The sequence below is a fragment of the Trichomonas vaginalis genome, chromosome I, assembly GCF_026262505.1.
Source record: "Trichomonas vaginalis G3 chromosome I, whole genome shotgun sequence".
Classification (NCBI taxonomy): domain Eukaryota; phylum Parabasalia; order Trichomonadida; family Trichomonadidae; genus Trichomonas; species Trichomonas vaginalis.
In genome coordinates, this window is record NC_067203.1 from 15,287,320 (window position 1) to 15,305,021 (window position 17,702).

Consider the following 17,702-nt stretch of genomic DNA (forward strand, 5'->3'; position numbering starts at 1 on the left):
TTTTTACTTCATATGTTAAAAAAAATGATACAAAATTGTTCAATAATGTATGAATTCTTACGTTTACAAAAAAAGTCACAAAACCCGTCATATATACTACTTAAAAATTATTTGATCATTATCTTCAAATCAATCCTGTGTAACATAAATATCATGTTTAGTATATATGCGCAATAGAAAATTTTAATAAAACAATAAAAACTAATAAAAAAAAGTTATTCAGGAAGAATAATCTCTTCATGAACTACAGGTTTTGGCGGACAAAGTTCTGGCAACAGAGAGATCCTGTTGTTAAGCTGCTCCACGGCTGCCTCCAAGTAGGCGCAGCAAGCCATAAATCTGTGAGGAAATCCAGTCAATCTCGACCATTTCATGATGTATTGGACAATTCCTGCTGGATCACATATAGTAGCAACTGACAAAAGACAAATCCAGATGTCAAAAATGTCATCAAATCCTGGCATTTGGGCAAAGAAGTCAGAAGTATCAGGATTTCCATGGGATGCTTCTAAAGTAACCATAATTGATAGGCTTTCGTGGACTTTGAAGATACAATATGCCATATCTAAAGGACATACCTTAAATTGAACAAGATTTAGCCATTCTACAGGTGCAGATGCAATGGAATTGCTCTTAAACAAAACTTTAGTAGGTTCGTTTCGTAATTTTGCCGGAATATACTTCTCTGGAACATTATTTTCAATTGGAGTTCTATTTGCAACGAATTCCATGGTTCTTAAGAGGCTTGGACTATGGTAAAGCTCTGGTTTGAGCAATGGATATGTTCTTCTGAACAAATAACGTAATAATAATATAACAATAACTTCTTTTCGCTCTGTATTCTCAATTCCATCGTATTTCACCATTACATCAATAGCTCGTTCAAGCCATGAGTTAACTGAATCGAAATCTGATGCAATTTTTATTGGAACAAGATTTTCTTTCGAAAGTGGAGCAAATTGAGAATCGAAGAATTCAAATAAGTCATCTTCGACTGGTATTTCTTCAAAGTATGATGTAGCTGCTTTTCTTGCTGCCATTGCTTGATCAACTGCATTTTGGCAAAAAACTTTGTTTGCGTTAATAAATACGTAGTTTGGCGGGTAGCAGTTACAAATTGCAATTTGTTCGCGGTAAGCAAGATTTATTGCTCTTGATTCTCTGAAAACTTTTTGATCGGCGTGATAAGTTTTTGCAGCAACGCTTGGTAAGGCTCTTTTTAGGTTCACATAAATTAAATGTGGATGCTGAACTAGCCATTCTGTGAATTTAAGAAGTCTTTGTAAAAGATCGCCATATTCTCGACAAGAAGCGAGATGTGTATGCTCTAATTTATTGCTAAGATGTTGTTGAGCCTCGAATAAAGCATAATATTTAATTACATCATCTCTATTTGCATTTGTAATCTGTAAATTATTTGGAACTTTCTTTTGTATCTCTTTAACTCTTTCAATTTGCTTGGCTAACAATTCATCGCTCTCTTTTATTGCGTTATTAAGAATATCAAGTGAATCTTGGAAATGTTGAATTAATTTCATTTGATAATCAACAGAAGTGTCCTTAAACTTTCCTGGCATGAAAAGGAGATACGGTTCTAGCTCATATACATCAATATCTGGTGGAATAGTCTTGTCAGATGCCAATAAAACTAAATTTTGATTTGTAGATTTCATTTTGTCACTTTCTTGTATCCAAATTGAATACAAATCTCCAATCTCCCTTATTTACATCTTGATTATCATCCACCAGATGAAATCTAACCATACATTTCATCATTTACAGGCGATTCTTTCTTATTTTCTCAGATGATGATTTTTTGCTTATTTTTTTCTAAATAATTCCGCGACTATTGAAAATATTGAGAAGAATTCAATGTAAACACGGATAAAATATAAAATATTACGTTAAAATAAGAGCTAAAATCTATGAAGCTTAATAGGACTGAACAGCTTCCTAGATCCAAAACTCCTGTAGCTTCTCCAAGACGAATATCATCTCCATCAATGACATTACCAACTGGTGTCAAAAATCTTTCCGAATTAACACCACTTCAAATTTTTCAGAAAGAATTTCATCAACTCGAAAGTATGATCACAAGACTTCGTCAGCTACATATTCCAAATGGAGTTGATCGGATTTTCACAAATTTTGCCTCTCTGAAATCTCGTTATTCAAAATTTTGCTCGAATTGTTCGGTTTTGGCAAAGAGAATTGCGTTAAGAAATACTCAAGTTGAAATTGGACCAGAAATAAAAGAAAATTGCAGACAATTTACACTTGATTTCGGTGAATTACTATTATCATTCGAAAATATCGATAATTCAATGGAAAGTTTATACACAGATCATTTGTTTATGCTAGTAAAATCCATGGCTACGAATATTAATAAATACGGAGCAATATGTTATTCTGATCATCGAACTCGGTCAATTTATCAGCAATACGAATCATTTTTAAAACAGAATCTAGATCAAGCGCAAATTGACTTACATGATTTTCTTCAAGATGCCAATTTTGATGAAATTACTCCTGATAAATCTTCGCATATTATCGAAAGATATAAACAAATTTCCAGAAAGATGGAAATCGAGATACCTCATGTTATGAACCTTCAAAGACTAGTGGTTCCTAATGGTGATTCTTTAATTAAATTATTCCATGCTGATTTTGTAGAATTTATTCCTTTATTAAACGGAATTCATAATTTTGTCCATGAAATTACAGAAATATTCGAGAAAATTCCATCTTTTTCAACTGCTTTACATAATCTTATTGAAAGTGTTGGATTGCCTACATCTCAACAGCAAACAACACCACTACCATCTCCTCGTGCAACTAGTCGAAGTATTTCGTCAATGCAAGAGTTTCCTCCTCATCCACAAGATCCTTATGATATTTTCATCCCGCAAATCTGTTTTCATCTTGGATTAGAGGAGCCAAGTGAATCTACTAATCATGAAGATACACTCCAAGATATTCTTAATACTGTTAAACAACTTCAAGATAATCATAATCTTGAAGTTCATAAACTCAACACAAGAATTGAAGCATTACAAGATATCAATCCAACATCTTCTCTTAGTGAACGTAATAAAGAAAACAGGGAGTTCAAAGAAGAATTACAAAAGAAATTTAATTTAGAAACAGAAAGAATATATAGAGACACATTGAATCAGATACAAAGTCTCAGTCCTGTAAATATTTCATCTAAATCCGATTCAACAAAAACAAAAATTGATTGTATAATTACTAGTGTCCAAGAGACGCTTGACAATCAAAAGAAAACCATATCTAAGCTTAACAATGAGATTTCCGAAAGTAAAGATATTCTTAGCTCATACAGAGAAAAACTTATTGGAAAAGATACAAATTCTAATGAACATTTACCAAATATAATAGAAAATACTATTCAAGCAATGGAAAATACAAGAAGGGCACTTGATCAGGAGCTTAAAAACATAAATCCGACTAATAATACTTTAGATGAATTTCTTCACTTGACATTAACTGAATATTGCAACTACAAACCACAAGAACTCAAGAACTTGACTAATGATAGAATGAGAGATATGGTTGGCCGTTTCATTTTAGATCAAAAAGAAGAAATTAAAAGATTAAAACAATCTCTCGAAGAATCAAATGAATTAAATAAGAACACTAACAAAGAAACCATAAATGCATTAAATCAGTTCAAGACTAAGCTTGAAGAACAACTTTCAAACACATCTAAAACTCAAAATACTTTTACTGATCTCAAAAAACGTATTTCTGAGTTATTGGAGTTACATGATACAAAAGAAAATGAAAGATTTGCTTTCAGACAATTCCTTTGTAGTTTCTTATCACAGATGCTTCATTCTCTGAAAATTCCTCAAATCAGATTCAGAGATGCATCTGAACAACAGCTTAAAGCTGTCATGTCTTCAATTCTTGAAGCTCCTGAGATACAACAGAACTTAGTTGTGTCTTCTCCTCAATCCTCTGCTCAAGGATCGAGATCTCCTTCAAGAAGAAATTCAATAATTGTTTCTCAAAAATCAAGAGCAAAAAGAGAAGAATTAACATTAACTCCTCAAGCTCCTAACTTCGCACAGACTATGACTCCAAGAAGATTAAGTAATGCAAGTGGCATTTCCGCTGCTCCATCCAATCTCAGTGCTCGTAGTTCAATAAGGAGAAGAATGTCAAATGATGAAGAACAAAAATCAGAAATTAAACAAAAAATTGCTGATATTTGTTCAATTGTTGAAGGTTCTCCTGCTGCAAGTTATTCGTATGTTCCTATGGATATGCTGATGAAGCAACTCAAACATAGTATTACTAACAAAATGGAATCGCTCAAGTCTTTGAGAAACTTTGCTGCAGATACTTGTGTTTTGATTAATTCTCCAGAAAAAGTTTCTAAAGAAGAAATCCTCAAGAAGAGCAATGATGAAATCTTTGAATTCATCTTCAAAGGCATTGAATTAATAAAGGCTACAAAGACTGATTTGCAGAAGGAAACTATCAAAGAAATCTGCAGAAATGTTGGTCCAGATGATGTCGATTTCATGTCTATTCCTGACATGGTTAATTTGACAAAAACTCAGATGAATTTGATCAAAACTACATCAAATTGTACTCAGAACATCACTAAGATACTTAAAGAAATTGATACTGAGATCACATCCAATAAATCATTCTCTCCTTCCAATGAATTATACTCGAGGTACATCAAGAAAATCGAGTTGATGATGAAAGAATTTTCTCAAATTCCTGCAGATTCAATTTTGCCCTGTGTTTTGCCTTATTTAACTGAGTCGATGTCATTGATTAATAATATAACTAAATCATTGACAGCAGCTTCTTTCGCGCCAACTTATCAACCAAATCATGAAATAATTAGAAAGATGGTTGATGATCAGCAAGAATTAAGTTTGAAATGCGAAAAATTAGAGAAGGAATTGGAAGAAATGAAGAATGAAGCGAATGTTGCAAAGAACAAGCTCACAGATGTTATGAATGCGGCAAATCTTGCGGCCAATCATAAAATTGAGATGATAAAGAAAGCAAATGCTAATGAAATTGCTCAAGCATTATCAGACTATAGAGAAGTTGAGTCATTAAGTGATGAATAATGTTTTTATAATAAAATTGTTTGTTTGATATTATTTTTATGATAGGTTTTTCAATTTAGTGATTTTGGATATGAAGAATATAGGAATGCACCTCGAATTTATGATGGAAGCTATGACCACGACTCATATTTACTGAGAACAAAATTAATTTATTCTGAAAACTTTTAATACACTTTCAGGAGTAATCAAAATCGAATAGCTTTTGATGTCTGATATCAAATACCAAATGCGAATATGCAATTTCATATGTCTCATTAATTGTTTCCAGAAATAAACGTCTTTCGAGTGACTTTAAGGATATTTCGGTAACTGCAATCTCATAAAAAATGGAAATATCTCATAACCAAATTGATGCGCTAAAGAAGTACCAAAATCTCCATCAAAATCATAAAAGTGACAAAATTTTAGAATGATTGAAAATTTTTGAGGCTAATTTTCGGTTAAATCAAGTGTCCTTTATTCGAATGAGTTTAACGAATGTAAAACTAGCCGAACACAAGCGGCATCTTCTTCCTCCATACATCCGAACTCATTTACTTGAAGAAGAGCAAAATTGGAAAGAGGCCATCTTTGCAAATTTAGAGAAATACATTCAAGAAGGTAAGCCTGATCAAATTGATTATTGGTTTAATGCTCTTGATGTATACACTTCATTTGAGACATTTACATTGACGGCAGCCGAGCTTGAAAAGATTGGATATATTTTATACAACTTTATCATTACATCTAAGCACTTAACACTCGTATCTACTGCTGCCCAACTCTTTGTTTCTATTATAGAGCCAAAACACATTAAGTTAAATCTCAAATTTGATTGGAAACCAATTTACAAAATTCTCTACGATTCTATGCTCTCGCACTCTAAGACACGATACACAAAATACCCTTCTAAATTCATTGAAACGCTTATTATCTTCATCAGATACGCCAGAAACTATTGGGAAGAATCGGCCACAGAAAAAATGCTGAATGAGTGGAAAATGATTCTCGATCCACACTACCAGACGTTTACTCTTGGAATTTCCCAGCTTACTCTTTTCTTACCTGTTAATCATAACAAACATAACATTTGGTTAACGATGTTTAGAAATCTTTGGACACTTTACAGATCAATCTCCTACGACTTTCAATTCTTCGAGCTTTTCGCCAGATTATCGCGTCAAGGCTACGAAGATGTTCCTTGGTCGGATATGTTACCATTCATTTTCAATGTTGCGGCCACGCATATGGGTATTCCAACAGCGTTACTCGAAACACCTCTTCCTCAAGCTGTTGGCATCAATCCAGAATTATATTCTCAATTTTACAAAGATTGTGCGACATTGGACGAAATATTAGCACTTTTCGCACAAATCGTTGCTCATCTACTTACAGGATCTACCAGGATGCAAACCAGATCACTTCTTTCCAGAATGTTATATATCATAGCTCCATTATGCACAGTAAACACAGATAGTGATGATAGCGATGGCGAGTTTGATGCACCAATCCTGTTCATCGATGAATTGATCAATGAATATTCAAAGAGAGTTAAATACGACCGAGATTTTCCAGAAATGGCAAAATTAGAGCCATTTAATTCGGAAGATCATGCATGGTTTGCTGAACAACTTATAAGACTTATTGTTATGAACCAATTCCACGAAAACCCTCCTTTGAATAATATTATTAAATTTGCGCAAATCTGTCCAAGCATTGTTATACCACCTGTCATACAGTCCATCCAGTATTCATTCAATTACGAGCATCTCAAGACAACAGCGATCCAGAGTTTGCTTGCAATTGCACCAGCAGTTATTTATTCAGGCGAATGTTTCCAAGATTTCATGCCATTGGTTGTCAGATCTGCAGAAGAAATTTCATTCATGGATACAACTAAATCATCTGTTGTTTTCTCATTGATTTCGTTCATTGCGACAACAGTTCCTTTAACAAAAGAACATGAACAATTTATATTTACTATTACACAACGTTGTATAGAGTTCTGTGAACACGCAATTGGAGAAGATTTCATTCCTTCGTTAGGAGAGATTTTGACAACAATGTCACGTTTGATTTCAACAATTCCACCTCACATGGCCACTAAAATTGCTCAAATGGTCAAAAACAAAGTGGAAGACATAAATGGACAAGCGCTCAGTTCCATTGTCGAAGCGTTAGATAACTACGCACCACCGATATTCGCTGAAGAAGCTCTCAAAGCAACAACACTTAAACAGTACACAATTTTGAAGGCATTGGCCAGACAAACTGACCAATTTTACTTAGAAAAAATGGAACAGTTAACCGTCACAATTCTTGGCGGTTTTATCAATACGAACAAAAAGATCAGAGATGAATCATGTGCAGTAATGAAATGGATATTAAAGAATATGTTGAATACTTATCCGATGCTTCCTAAGAAGACAGGATACGTCAATTCCAAACAGATTGATTTGAAATGGCATGTTCCGAAAGAGGAATCAATTGAAAAAGCTGACAATTTGATAAAGAGCTGTTTGTCAGCGGCCAAAGAATTGATTGAAAGCAAAAACAGAGATGAACAACTCCAAGGAATAACTATCTGCAGATCAATCATCAAAGGAACACTCGCTGCTGTCTCTTCCGATGACATTCCTCACTACAATGATAAAGAAGGAATGACAACACCCCCTCTTGAAAGATTCCATGATCAAAGAATTGCACAAAGATTCTTAGAAACCGTTGATTTGTTAGTAACCGTTATTTCCTCAGAAAAATTCAATAGAAGAGCCATTTCGCAAGCATTAAAGATTTTAGAGTATGCAAATGCACCAAGAGATCACATTGCCAGCGAAATAGAAGGCTTGACAACAGAGCATAATTACAATGCTGATACAGGACATGTTGTTTTATTGGCTCCTCAATTAGAAGCAATGACATATAATGTTGCTTATTGGAAAGGTCTTCAATTGTATTCTTTGAGACATTCTTTGATGCATGTAAGATTCCCTAAATGCACGAGAACTGTTTTAGAACACGCATTTAAATTGGCAACACATTCTTATGAGAAAATAAGAAATGCCGCAACAAGTTATATTTCTGTAACAACTGCATCGTTCCATGACAATTTCTTCGACTTGTTTGATAAGGCTATTGACTTATTAGAGAAAGTTGGAAAGTCAGAGTCCCAAGAAATCGAAGGAATCGGAAAGAAAGATGATATAATCGCTGGAATAAGTGATATAATCACTGCTTTGCCAAATTGTTACATGAACAGAAAAACATTTTACATGATAATGAGAGCAGCATTGGCTATCTGCATACAATTATCTCCTGATGAACATTTGGACTCGGCAAGATCATTAAGACAAGTAATCGTTATCTTATTGGATCAAACTGATTCTGGTGATTATTTGTTTAGTCCGAAATATTTGTCAAAAAGTGACAATATTCAAGACGATGAAATCAGTGACAAACCGTTCAGTGAGTTGAGGAAATGGTTTGCAAAAGAAGCTATCAAGAAGAACTCTTTGTATCCAAGTAGTCGCGAAACATGGAATTACGCAGCAGCTTTAGTTTGCGCAATAATTTTCGGTCAACCATTAGTTTTTGATGCAGAAATTTTGACTTTCGTTTTATCATTGATCAAAACGGATGACAGGGCTGTAAGAGAATGTGTCATTGGTATAATGCCAACACTCATTGAATCATTCATCCCAAGAATTCCTCGTCCTCAAGGTGTCAAAATTTCCGAGATAAACGAAGAAAACTATGATGATGCAGCATTTGAAGACAGAAGAATGCCAACACAAGCCAGTAAAATGCCAAAATTCCTTACAAAAGAAGAATACTTGGATATCGAAACAATCAAGAAATACTTCCCTAACGAAGATGCAGAAGAACGTGTAAAGATGCACAAAGTTCTTTTCGACACTTTGGAAGAACTCGGAGATCCATTGGAACAAATGATTACATATTTAGTTGACGCACAAATCCACAAAGATGACAATTTCTCGAAGACAAGAGTTGCATTTTGGTGTGCATTATGTAGATTCCTTGGCATCAATTTCACTCATAAACTCTTCGACAGAGCTTCTGTGATGATTAACTCACAATCTTTAGTTCCTCAACATGTTGTTGCTGCAGAAATATTTGCAGGAGTTTTGCATTCTGTTAAATCTCGTCCTTATTCATATGTAAAACAAGTTTCTGAGTTTGTTTTACCTTTCGTCACGAGATTATTAAGTACATGCGATCCTGTATATCATTCTCTTTGGTATCTTTCATTTTTCATGTGTTTCAATGAGATGGATCCAAGAAGATTGTTTTGGTTGTACGAACACATTTTGACATGTGTTCCAACAGATGACAATTTAAGGGCTGCAAGAGCTGTTTCTTTGATAACTGATATACTTCTGGATGTTGCCTTTAAGATCAAGGGATTGACAGAAAAGATATGCGCAATTGCAACTGTTCCTTTGTTCTCAAACCAGGCACTTTCTTTCGAACAAATAAGAGAAAGTTCTGTCAGAGCATTAATTCAAATGGTTTCTCTGACATTTGACGTTGATTTACGTGGCAGAAATCAGGCATCATTGGATTTACTGTCAAAATTTGTTGATACCACTGACAACGAAGATTTCATCAACAGATTTGTTGTCTCTTCCTTTGGTGTACAGAGTTTGGCAACACTTTCAATGGGAGAATTTGTTTTGTCACATTTCCAAAAATGGGCAACATATATCACAGGAAAAGATGAAGACAAAGAACAATTGGCAAGAGCAGGTTTATGTGCTGTTGCTTCTTCCAATTGGCTTGGCTCTATTTCCAAGTATCCTGTTGGTCCAAATGAAGGAAAAGAAGTTGTCAAACGAATATTGGCAGAATTTTTAAAAATTTCTCAACATCCATGGCAAATACAATGCGTTTTAATCTTGATCATTGAGTCGTTCCTAGCATCATCATACTTCCTATTTGATGATGACGAAGTCATGCCTCAAATTGTTGAAGATGTTGTCATTGTTGGATTGGGAACAAACCACACAGATGTTCAAGATGCAGCAGCACAATTGTTGACTTTCATTTGCCATCATTCGATGTCTTTTTCAGTGAGAATTTGTGACTTGATTCCAAGATTCTCAGCCATGTTACATGACCAACAGATACAAACAAGACTCGCAGGAGCTAAAGCTTTGTACGCTTTGATCAATGGAACAACAATGTTTGATGATGTCCCTCAATACGTAATTGATTGCTTCCAGATTCTTTCCGACGCAATGGAAACTGATAAAGCTGTGGAACCAACTATTTCTCAATCTTTCTCTGATTTCTGGTCAACAAATGAATCAAATCTAATGAAATCAGCTGCAGAAACACTGGCGCCATTCAGAGCTTCATTAAGGCCAAGTTATTTCTGCTAAAAAAAATATTTTTTTTAAGTAGAATATATAGAATAAAACTTGTATTGTTTTAAAAAATCAATCTATTTTTCTCATAAATATACTAATACATGTCTTCTCATTTATAGAAAAAAAATATTCAAAATAATTTTTTGTTACAGTTTGAGTAAATGGTTAAAAAATATGACATTTTAATTATAATAGATGTAACTATTATATTGTCAACACCATTACAATAAAAAAGGAAATTTATCGTGTCATTTCGGTTTTTAAGCTGGTTTTATTAAGCATTATTGATAATCAGCTGATATATATTAAATATTCTTGCTGATATTCCGAAATTTAATCGGACCAATATATGACACTTTTGTTTTGGCCTTCCAAGCTCTGAAATGAGAAATATACGCATAGGATAATTGTCAAATATTGTTAATGATGCTCTAGAGAGACAGAGTTAGAAGAATATTTCGATAGTTAATTCTTATGAGTTATTGTTCAGAAATCAGAGAAATTTCCAAAGCCCACTCAAAAATCAAGCTTAGCGTATATGAAAATATGTAGTTAATGACCATGATAGTCGTGTATATCCAATAAACAAGTTAATTCTGACTTTTGAAATAATATTTAAACCGACGAAATCGGATTTGTCTGACGAGTGAAAATTATTTTGAAATAATAATGTATGTCAATTATACATGGCACGGCGGGCGCAAAAAGTGACAAAATAGAATACCTATGGTGGCAAGACAAAGGAAACATTTTTGTAAGGCAAACATTATATCAAATACCTTTACTTTGTAATAAGAAATATAATTATCACGAAATTACAAATAAATATTGTTTAATATAATTATGATTCTTAAAATTAAGTTTCGACCAAACGTCACTTTTATATAAAAACAATCAAAAATATTTTTAATAGAAATTTTAATTGTATATATTTAATATTTACATAAATGAAGAGATATTTTTTTGTGAGGAAATCATGTCTCCTTTCAATTTTTTTATTGAGTTTTAAAAATGATAAATTTGGATTAGTTTAGTGTTTCATGAAATGATCATTTTAATTTCACTGAGATCCGTTAAAACTAATTTTTGAAATAACTCTCTCAAAATTATAAAATCAGGCCATGAAGACATTTTCATTGTACAAATAGTCTATATTAAAATTACCAATTTTTATATTTTATGAGATGTCTTGGCCGTCAAATATTTTCTATTGAAAAATTTTCTTAGTTTTTCTAAATGTTTCCAAGATCAACATGCTTAAACTGCAAGTGCAACAACGTCGTCATCGAAGGTGCCCAGCCCAGTAAGGCCTACCATACTGGCTTATCACTTGCAGAACAGCATGGTATCTTGAAAAGAGAAACTCCGATCTTCCATGTCCCAATGTACGCTGTTACTGTTTTCGATTTTGGAAGTGTTCGTTTCTCTCAAGTAAATGATCATCACATTGTGATGTCTTGCTCTTCTTGCAAGAAAACTTACCACCTTTATCAATCGAATGGCAACTTATTCATACAGAACTCAAAATACGTTGACATCAAAATTGATGAGATGAACGAAACAGCACAACAAATCGAAAACACAATACCAGCTACATTTATTCCTTTCTTTAAGCGTTTGTCATCCGATGACGAATGCGACTTCGTTGAAAATGATGACGAAAACGTCTACGACCAACCATCATCATACCATACGATCCGTGGAACAGAAGACGATGACTACGATTACATGTTTTCAGGCACAATTGTTCCGATTGTTGGCTCCTACGTTGAAAGCATGGTCCAAATCGTTCCAGAGATATACGCATAGAATTATACAATATTTAAATGAATGAATATTTGTATACATATATATATTATAGAGTAGTAAATAGAGTTTTTTGTTGTTTTTTATCACAAAATCTATTTTTTCCCTTCTTCCTTTCTGGCGGATAGATTGTAAGGGATTGATATGATGACATAGCATCATAAGTTAATTCTATCATAATATTATCTTCATTTTAAGGTAAATAACGCAATATTGCATAATCTTTTAATTTAAATTTGAGAATAAGGCACTAGATTGTGATGTACCTAAGAGATAATAACATTTTATACTGCAGAAAGCTTTTTATTGCTTAATTTTTTTATGAGATTTTTATATTATTATTTAAATGTGTTTACATAAGGATCTCGTATGGAGAAAAATCTTCTCCAACTCTAAACTTCAGTTTGGAGACACTTTACAAATTGTAAACTTCAAATTGGCAAAATATATATCTCAATATCAGTCATATTCCTAAATTTAACTCGGTTTGTGCTCAAACTTGATATATAGAAAGTACTTAACATTTAATTAAGAATTGGCAAATTATATCAAGGAATATTTTTGTAAATTCATGAATAATATAAATGAAAGTAATCAACATTGAAATGCGAAAGCAAACTCCCTTAGGCTAAACTGATTTTATTGGGAATCAATGGAAAATATTTTAGATTTAATTTTATCGATGATCTAAGAGAGATCATTAATAGACTAGATGAAAACTATTGTAGTTTTATTCGTATTATCAAATAAAGATTGTTTTAAATTGAAAATGCATAAAAATTCTGTGATATGATATTTTGTGGTAGTGACTAATATCTATAGGTGAAATATAATATAAACTCGCCATAAATGCGGAGTAAATATCCAAGAAATAAAAATTCAAATAATATATCTAAACAAACATTGGAACTATCTCTTGGGATCAGTAGAACATTGAAATCCCAAAAATATTGCCCATAGGAAGTTTCCATGAAAACGAAGGCAATGCCCGTCTCCAAAGCTTCTCCATTTCTCCATCTCCATGGAGAAATTGAAATAGTCTGTCTTCTCCACCAATTCAAAATTGAATACTTTCTCCACGTCTCCATGGAGAAAATGTGAGGTGAACTCATTGGGATAATTGACATTTCAAACTTTACAAATCTAATGGTTTGTAAAGTTAAAATCTGACATTTTGATAAGAAACTAGGGGGTGATATTTGTAAAAAATAGGGTATAATTTACATTAAAATTTACAAAATTGGAGAAGCTTATATTTTGGAATTTGGAGATCCCAGCCGTTATTTCTCAAAACGAGATCCTTAGTTTACATTATTTATTTATAAATGTATACATTTCATTATATAAATTAACTTTTAAGAGAGATTGACATAATATTAATAATAATTTATGCATTTCTCTCAATCTGGAGAAGTTTCTTATTGCACTAATTGCACACATATACTAAGATATTTAATAATCAAAACTACAGTTCTTAAGACATCAGGGTACACTTACACCCCTATGACATGGCCTTCAATTCAGATGGCGCTTCACGCCAGTTGTCAAAAATTTGAATTATACCCAGATGGGCGTAAGTGCAGCCTTAATAAAATCTCTGATCCACAAAATATATGTATGTTAGATGATATATTTATTGGAAAACCTTATCAAGGTGAGAATGCAATTTGCTAACTGCCTCATCAAAATTGAAGTTTGGGTTGGATGCATCATTAAATGCGACAATCGGCAACTTTCCGATTCCACTGTAGAAGAAACTCTGATAAACAGTCCAATATACTTGATCAGGTCCCAAACCTTGATAGGCAGAATTTGGATCATATAATGCTTCTTCATTGCAAGCAAATGTACAGGAAACCATGAACTTCTTTCCTTCTTTCTTATTAGGAATTCGAAAATATTCAGAGAGGACCAAGTCAATATATGTTTTTGCTTGACCTGGAAGACCAAGCCACCAAGTTGGTGTTTGAAGGATGATTACATCTGCCCAGTCAAGTTTTGAAACCTCATCTTTAACATCATACCCTTGATCCATATGAGTGATTTTAGTTTCATGGCCCTTTTGTTTTAAATATTTCTCAATTTCAATAGAAAGGGAGTGATTAAGGCTACCCTTCGACTGAGGTGGCTGACCATATCCAGCATTAAGGATGAGGACCTTAGTGTTTTTTAGACTCATTTTAGAAAGTGAGTTCAGAAATTGAATGAGAAATTTTCTTTGTAATTGGATTAGAAAAATTTAAGGGTGCCCTATAGACGATAGACCACCCTCAGAAAAGCACTTTTAAGGCTATTATATTGAGAACTAGAATCTGGATAATCCATTCATTCGAGTTCTAATAAGGTTAATTTTGTGATGTTTACATTATCGTTATAGGGCACCCTTAATGCTTGTGAAAAAAAATAAGAAAAAAAATTATCCAAACGATTCAATATGCATCCGATAATCATATTCTCATACCGAAACAATTTTTTTTATACATTCAATTTTGAATGAAAAAATTGGATTCCAATTCTGAAAAAAACAATCAAAACATTCAAAATTCTCATTCTGACTTTAAAAAAAAACAAACAGTCCAGCATTTCGAAGCTATTTAACTTATGGAAAAGGAATCGATACCAGGAAAATTTCCCGGTAGAAAAAAAAATTTTTGAAAGGAAAAAATTGAGAGGGAGGCCAAAATTGGAGTTATTAAAAACAAAATTTTATAGCAATTATATCTGCAATTTCTTTATATGACTGATGGAGATAGTGTCAAATGCAGCTAAATCTGGCTGAAATCATATAATTGTGAACTTTTTTCGTAATCATTGGATATTTTTTCATATTTATATATATTAGGCTGGTCTAAGAGTCAATTAGTTCCGTATTTAACAGGTATATTATAATAAGTGAAAAACTTATAGCATTTTTTGAGATATATTAATTAAACGAATAATTAAACAAAACATATACAAACAATATTTAGTTATTACAAACAAGTTTTCGGAGTTTTTCATTCATCATCAAAAGAATAATATCTCTGGCATTTTCATCATCAATAGCTTGTATTCCTTCTCTAAGTTTATCAATATTATTAGTTTTCTTAAAATGAAGAAGAACTTGAGAAATTTGAGCTTGAATTTCAACAGGTAATTGCTTGATTGAATGAGCAGAAACTGATGCTCGAGTTACAACATTTGGATTGATAATTTCGCGTTGAGTACGCGTAAATTGCGACAAATACGGATCATTTATTGGTTTGTTTTCAATTATTTCTTTTTGTAATTTTCTTTTTTCTTCGTAAAATAATTTCAATTTCTTTTCAAGAACATTCCAATTATTCAGAGTAATTACACTTGGTTTTACCCATTTCGGAAGCAATTCTATCATTCCATCATATCTATTATCAATAAGAACAACAACTGACCAATCATCTTTATGCCTAATTGCTCTGCCAATTGATTGATTAACAACTCTCATTGCACTATCAATATACCATTTCATTCCCGATCCTTTCTTTTTAGATTCATAGAATTGTTTTCTCAAAATAACTTTAGGATCTTTAGTATTAGGAAAAGGAATTCCTACAACAAAAACAGATCTAGCATAATCATCAGAAAAATCAATTCCTTCACTCATTTTTCCTCTACAAACAGCGAAAAGAGCTGCACCTTCTTCTTTAACAGCATTTTCTTTAAATTGAGAAACAATTGATGAAAAATCTCCAAATGTCCTTGGCTCAATAAATATCTTCTTTTTCGTATCAATACTATGAACATCGAACTCCGACAAACTCGAGAAACTCGGGAAGAAAACTAAAGATCCATTCGGAGACAAAGAAAATAATTTTGAAAGTGCAGATTTCAACTCAACTTTTTGTTGATTATCATTACGATTCGCGTAAGTAAAAGAAAGTCTATTTCCAAATGGTCCTTCACCACAACAAATGACAAGTAATTGCTCAGGTTTAGCAATATGTGGGTTCTCAAGAATAATTGGAAATTTGTATCCGAAATAAGAAGCGAAAGTTTCCAAAGGAGCCAAAGTTCCACTTGTCAAAATTATTGTCCTTGGTTGTAAATTAACAATTTCACTAAATGCCTTTTCTGGTGTGAAGCAGTATATATTAAAACAATGATCAGTACTCAAAGAAATAGTATAAAAATTATCAATAAGACTTTCATTTCTTTTGTTTTCGTGATACAAAAAATCAAAAAATTGCAAAATCAAATCTAAACTTTCTTGTTCATTCTGCGATAAGCAGTAAAGAACTGGGTTATCAAGGAATGCTTTCAACAATCGTTTGAAGGGTCTGATTGTTCTATAATCAATCTTGCATTTAGAAAAGAAATCAAATAAAAATTTTGCATTTTTCAAAACAAAATTTTGGTGAATTTCTTTTCGAAGTAATTCTAATTTGTCACAAACTAAATTAGAAAACTCTTTAGCAAGTTCTACAGATGTAATACCGAACGTAACAACTTCTCCAATTACATTAGACTGCTGGCGACTCAAGAAACTTCTTAAAACACAAAATTTGTTGAAAGGAACGGACATTGAAAAATATTCACAACATTGTTCTGGAAAATTATGTGCTTCATCAAATATGACAACAGACTTGTTGAAAACAACTGAGGGAAGGGAACTGCGTGAAATAGGATCTGCGATGTACGTGTAAGGAGATAAAATAAAATCTGCGGTTTTGACGTTAAATTGGGAAACAAAAAAAGGACAAACGGCTTCGTTTCTGCATATATCAACAAAACTATCGATGTCTAATAGTGAATTTATTACTTTTTTTGATACTTGTTCGATTTTGGATTCGTTATCATAAATGCACTGATTTTTCTGTCGTAATTCACGACAGAATCTGGATTGTAAGGATGATTCCATCTTCTGGATATTGTCGTGAAGACATAAATATGTTCTTGATGCAATAATTGAAGTGGTCGGTTGAAATTTGGTTCGTTTTAGTTCTTTAATAACATTTGATAGCTGTGAATGCGTTCGTGATGAATATATAATGCGACTGGATGTGTTACGTTGTTGGCGCCATGATAAAACTGAACATAATAATGACAAAGTTTTACCTGTTCCTGTTGGTGATTCTAAGATAGCATAATTTCCGGTGTCACATGATTCAATTACTTTTGACATATATGTTTCTTGAAGCGGATATGGCTTGTATGGAAAATGGATCGAAACTTCATTTATGTTTACATCCATTATGAAATTTCAATTAAAAATAATCGTCAATTTTTGTCACTTTTGATATTTCTCATAATAATAGAATACAAAATCAAATATATAAGTAAAATTTGTTCACAAACTTTTCAAAAAAAATTGCCAATTCAAGCAGAAAACCAAAAGTTAGTGAGTTACAAATCTTCTGTCATGATGAGTCATGAACTACTTCAAAAGTACCGT

At 32.6% G+C, this 17,702-nt stretch overlaps 7 protein-coding genes across 7 annotated transcripts, besides 2 other annotated features; 4 read left to right on the forward strand and 3 right to left on the reverse strand.

The window, feature by feature from the left end:
* Positions 1 to 156: 156 nt before the first annotated feature.
* On the reverse strand, positions 157 to 1,684 carry TVAGG3_0990600 (uncharacterized protein; the record flags this gene model as incomplete). Its single annotated transcript, XM_001325802.2, has 1 exon — positions 216 to 1,673. One exon carries the CDS (start codon positions 1,671 to 1,673, stop codon positions 216 to 218), a length of 1,458 nt encoding a protein of 485 aa, XP_001325837.1.
* A 241-nt stretch (positions 1,685 to 1,925) lies between these two features.
* Positions 1,926 to 4,084, forward strand: TVAGG3_0990610 (uncharacterized protein; the record flags this gene model as incomplete). The annotated part of the gene is made up of 1 exon (XM_001325803.2): positions 1,926 to 4,084. A coding segment is annotated over one exon (2,159 nt), but the record flags the coding sequence as incomplete, so codon positions are not given.
* Positions 4,085 to 4,097: 13 nt separating this feature from the next.
* Positions 4,098 to 5,117, forward strand: TVAGG3_0990620 (uncharacterized protein; the record flags this gene model as incomplete). Its single annotated transcript, XM_001325804.1, has 1 exon — positions 4,098 to 5,117. One exon carries the CDS (start codon positions 4,098 to 4,100, stop codon positions 5,115 to 5,117), a length of 1,020 nt encoding a protein of 339 aa, XP_001325839.1.
* A 449-nt stretch (positions 5,118 to 5,566) lies between these two features.
* On the forward strand, positions 5,567 to 10,514 carry TVAGG3_0990630 (proteasome activator complex subunit 4 family; the record flags this gene model as incomplete). Its single annotated transcript, XM_001325805.1, has 1 exon — positions 5,582 to 10,498. One exon carries the CDS (start codon positions 5,582 to 5,584, stop codon positions 10,496 to 10,498), a length of 4,917 nt encoding a protein of 1,638 aa, XP_001325840.1.
* A 1,208-nt stretch (positions 10,515 to 11,722) lies between these two features.
* Positions 11,723 to 12,580, forward strand: TVAGG3_0990640 (uncharacterized protein; the record flags this gene model as incomplete). The annotated part of the gene is made up of 1 exon (XM_001325806.1): positions 11,723 to 12,295. The coding sequence occupies one exon, from the start codon at positions 11,723 to 11,725 to the stop codon at positions 12,293 to 12,295; it is 573 nt and encodes a 190-aa protein (XP_001325841.1).
* Positions 12,581 to 13,856: 1,276 nt separating this feature from the next.
* Positions 13,857 to 13,877: a mobile genetic element.
* A 48-nt stretch (positions 13,878 to 13,925) lies between these two features.
* TVAGG3_0990660 (flavodoxin-like fold) lies at positions 13,926 to 14,471 on the reverse strand (the record flags this gene model as incomplete). The annotated part of the gene is made up of 1 exon (XM_001325807.1): positions 13,926 to 14,471. One exon carries the CDS (start codon positions 14,469 to 14,471, stop codon positions 13,926 to 13,928), a length of 546 nt encoding a protein of 181 aa, XP_001325842.1.
* A 64-nt stretch (positions 14,472 to 14,535) lies between these two features.
* Positions 14,536 to 14,675: a mobile genetic element.
* Positions 14,676 to 15,147: 472 nt separating this feature from the next.
* On the reverse strand, positions 15,148 to 17,501 carry TVAGG3_0990680 (DNA repair DEAD helicase RAD3/XP-D subfamily member family; the record flags this gene model as incomplete). The annotated part of the gene is made up of 1 exon (XM_001325808.1): positions 15,258 to 17,501. The coding sequence occupies one exon, from the start codon at positions 17,499 to 17,501 to the stop codon at positions 15,258 to 15,260; it is 2,244 nt and encodes a 747-aa protein (XP_001325843.1).
* Positions 17,502 to 17,702: the final 201 nt, after the last annotated feature.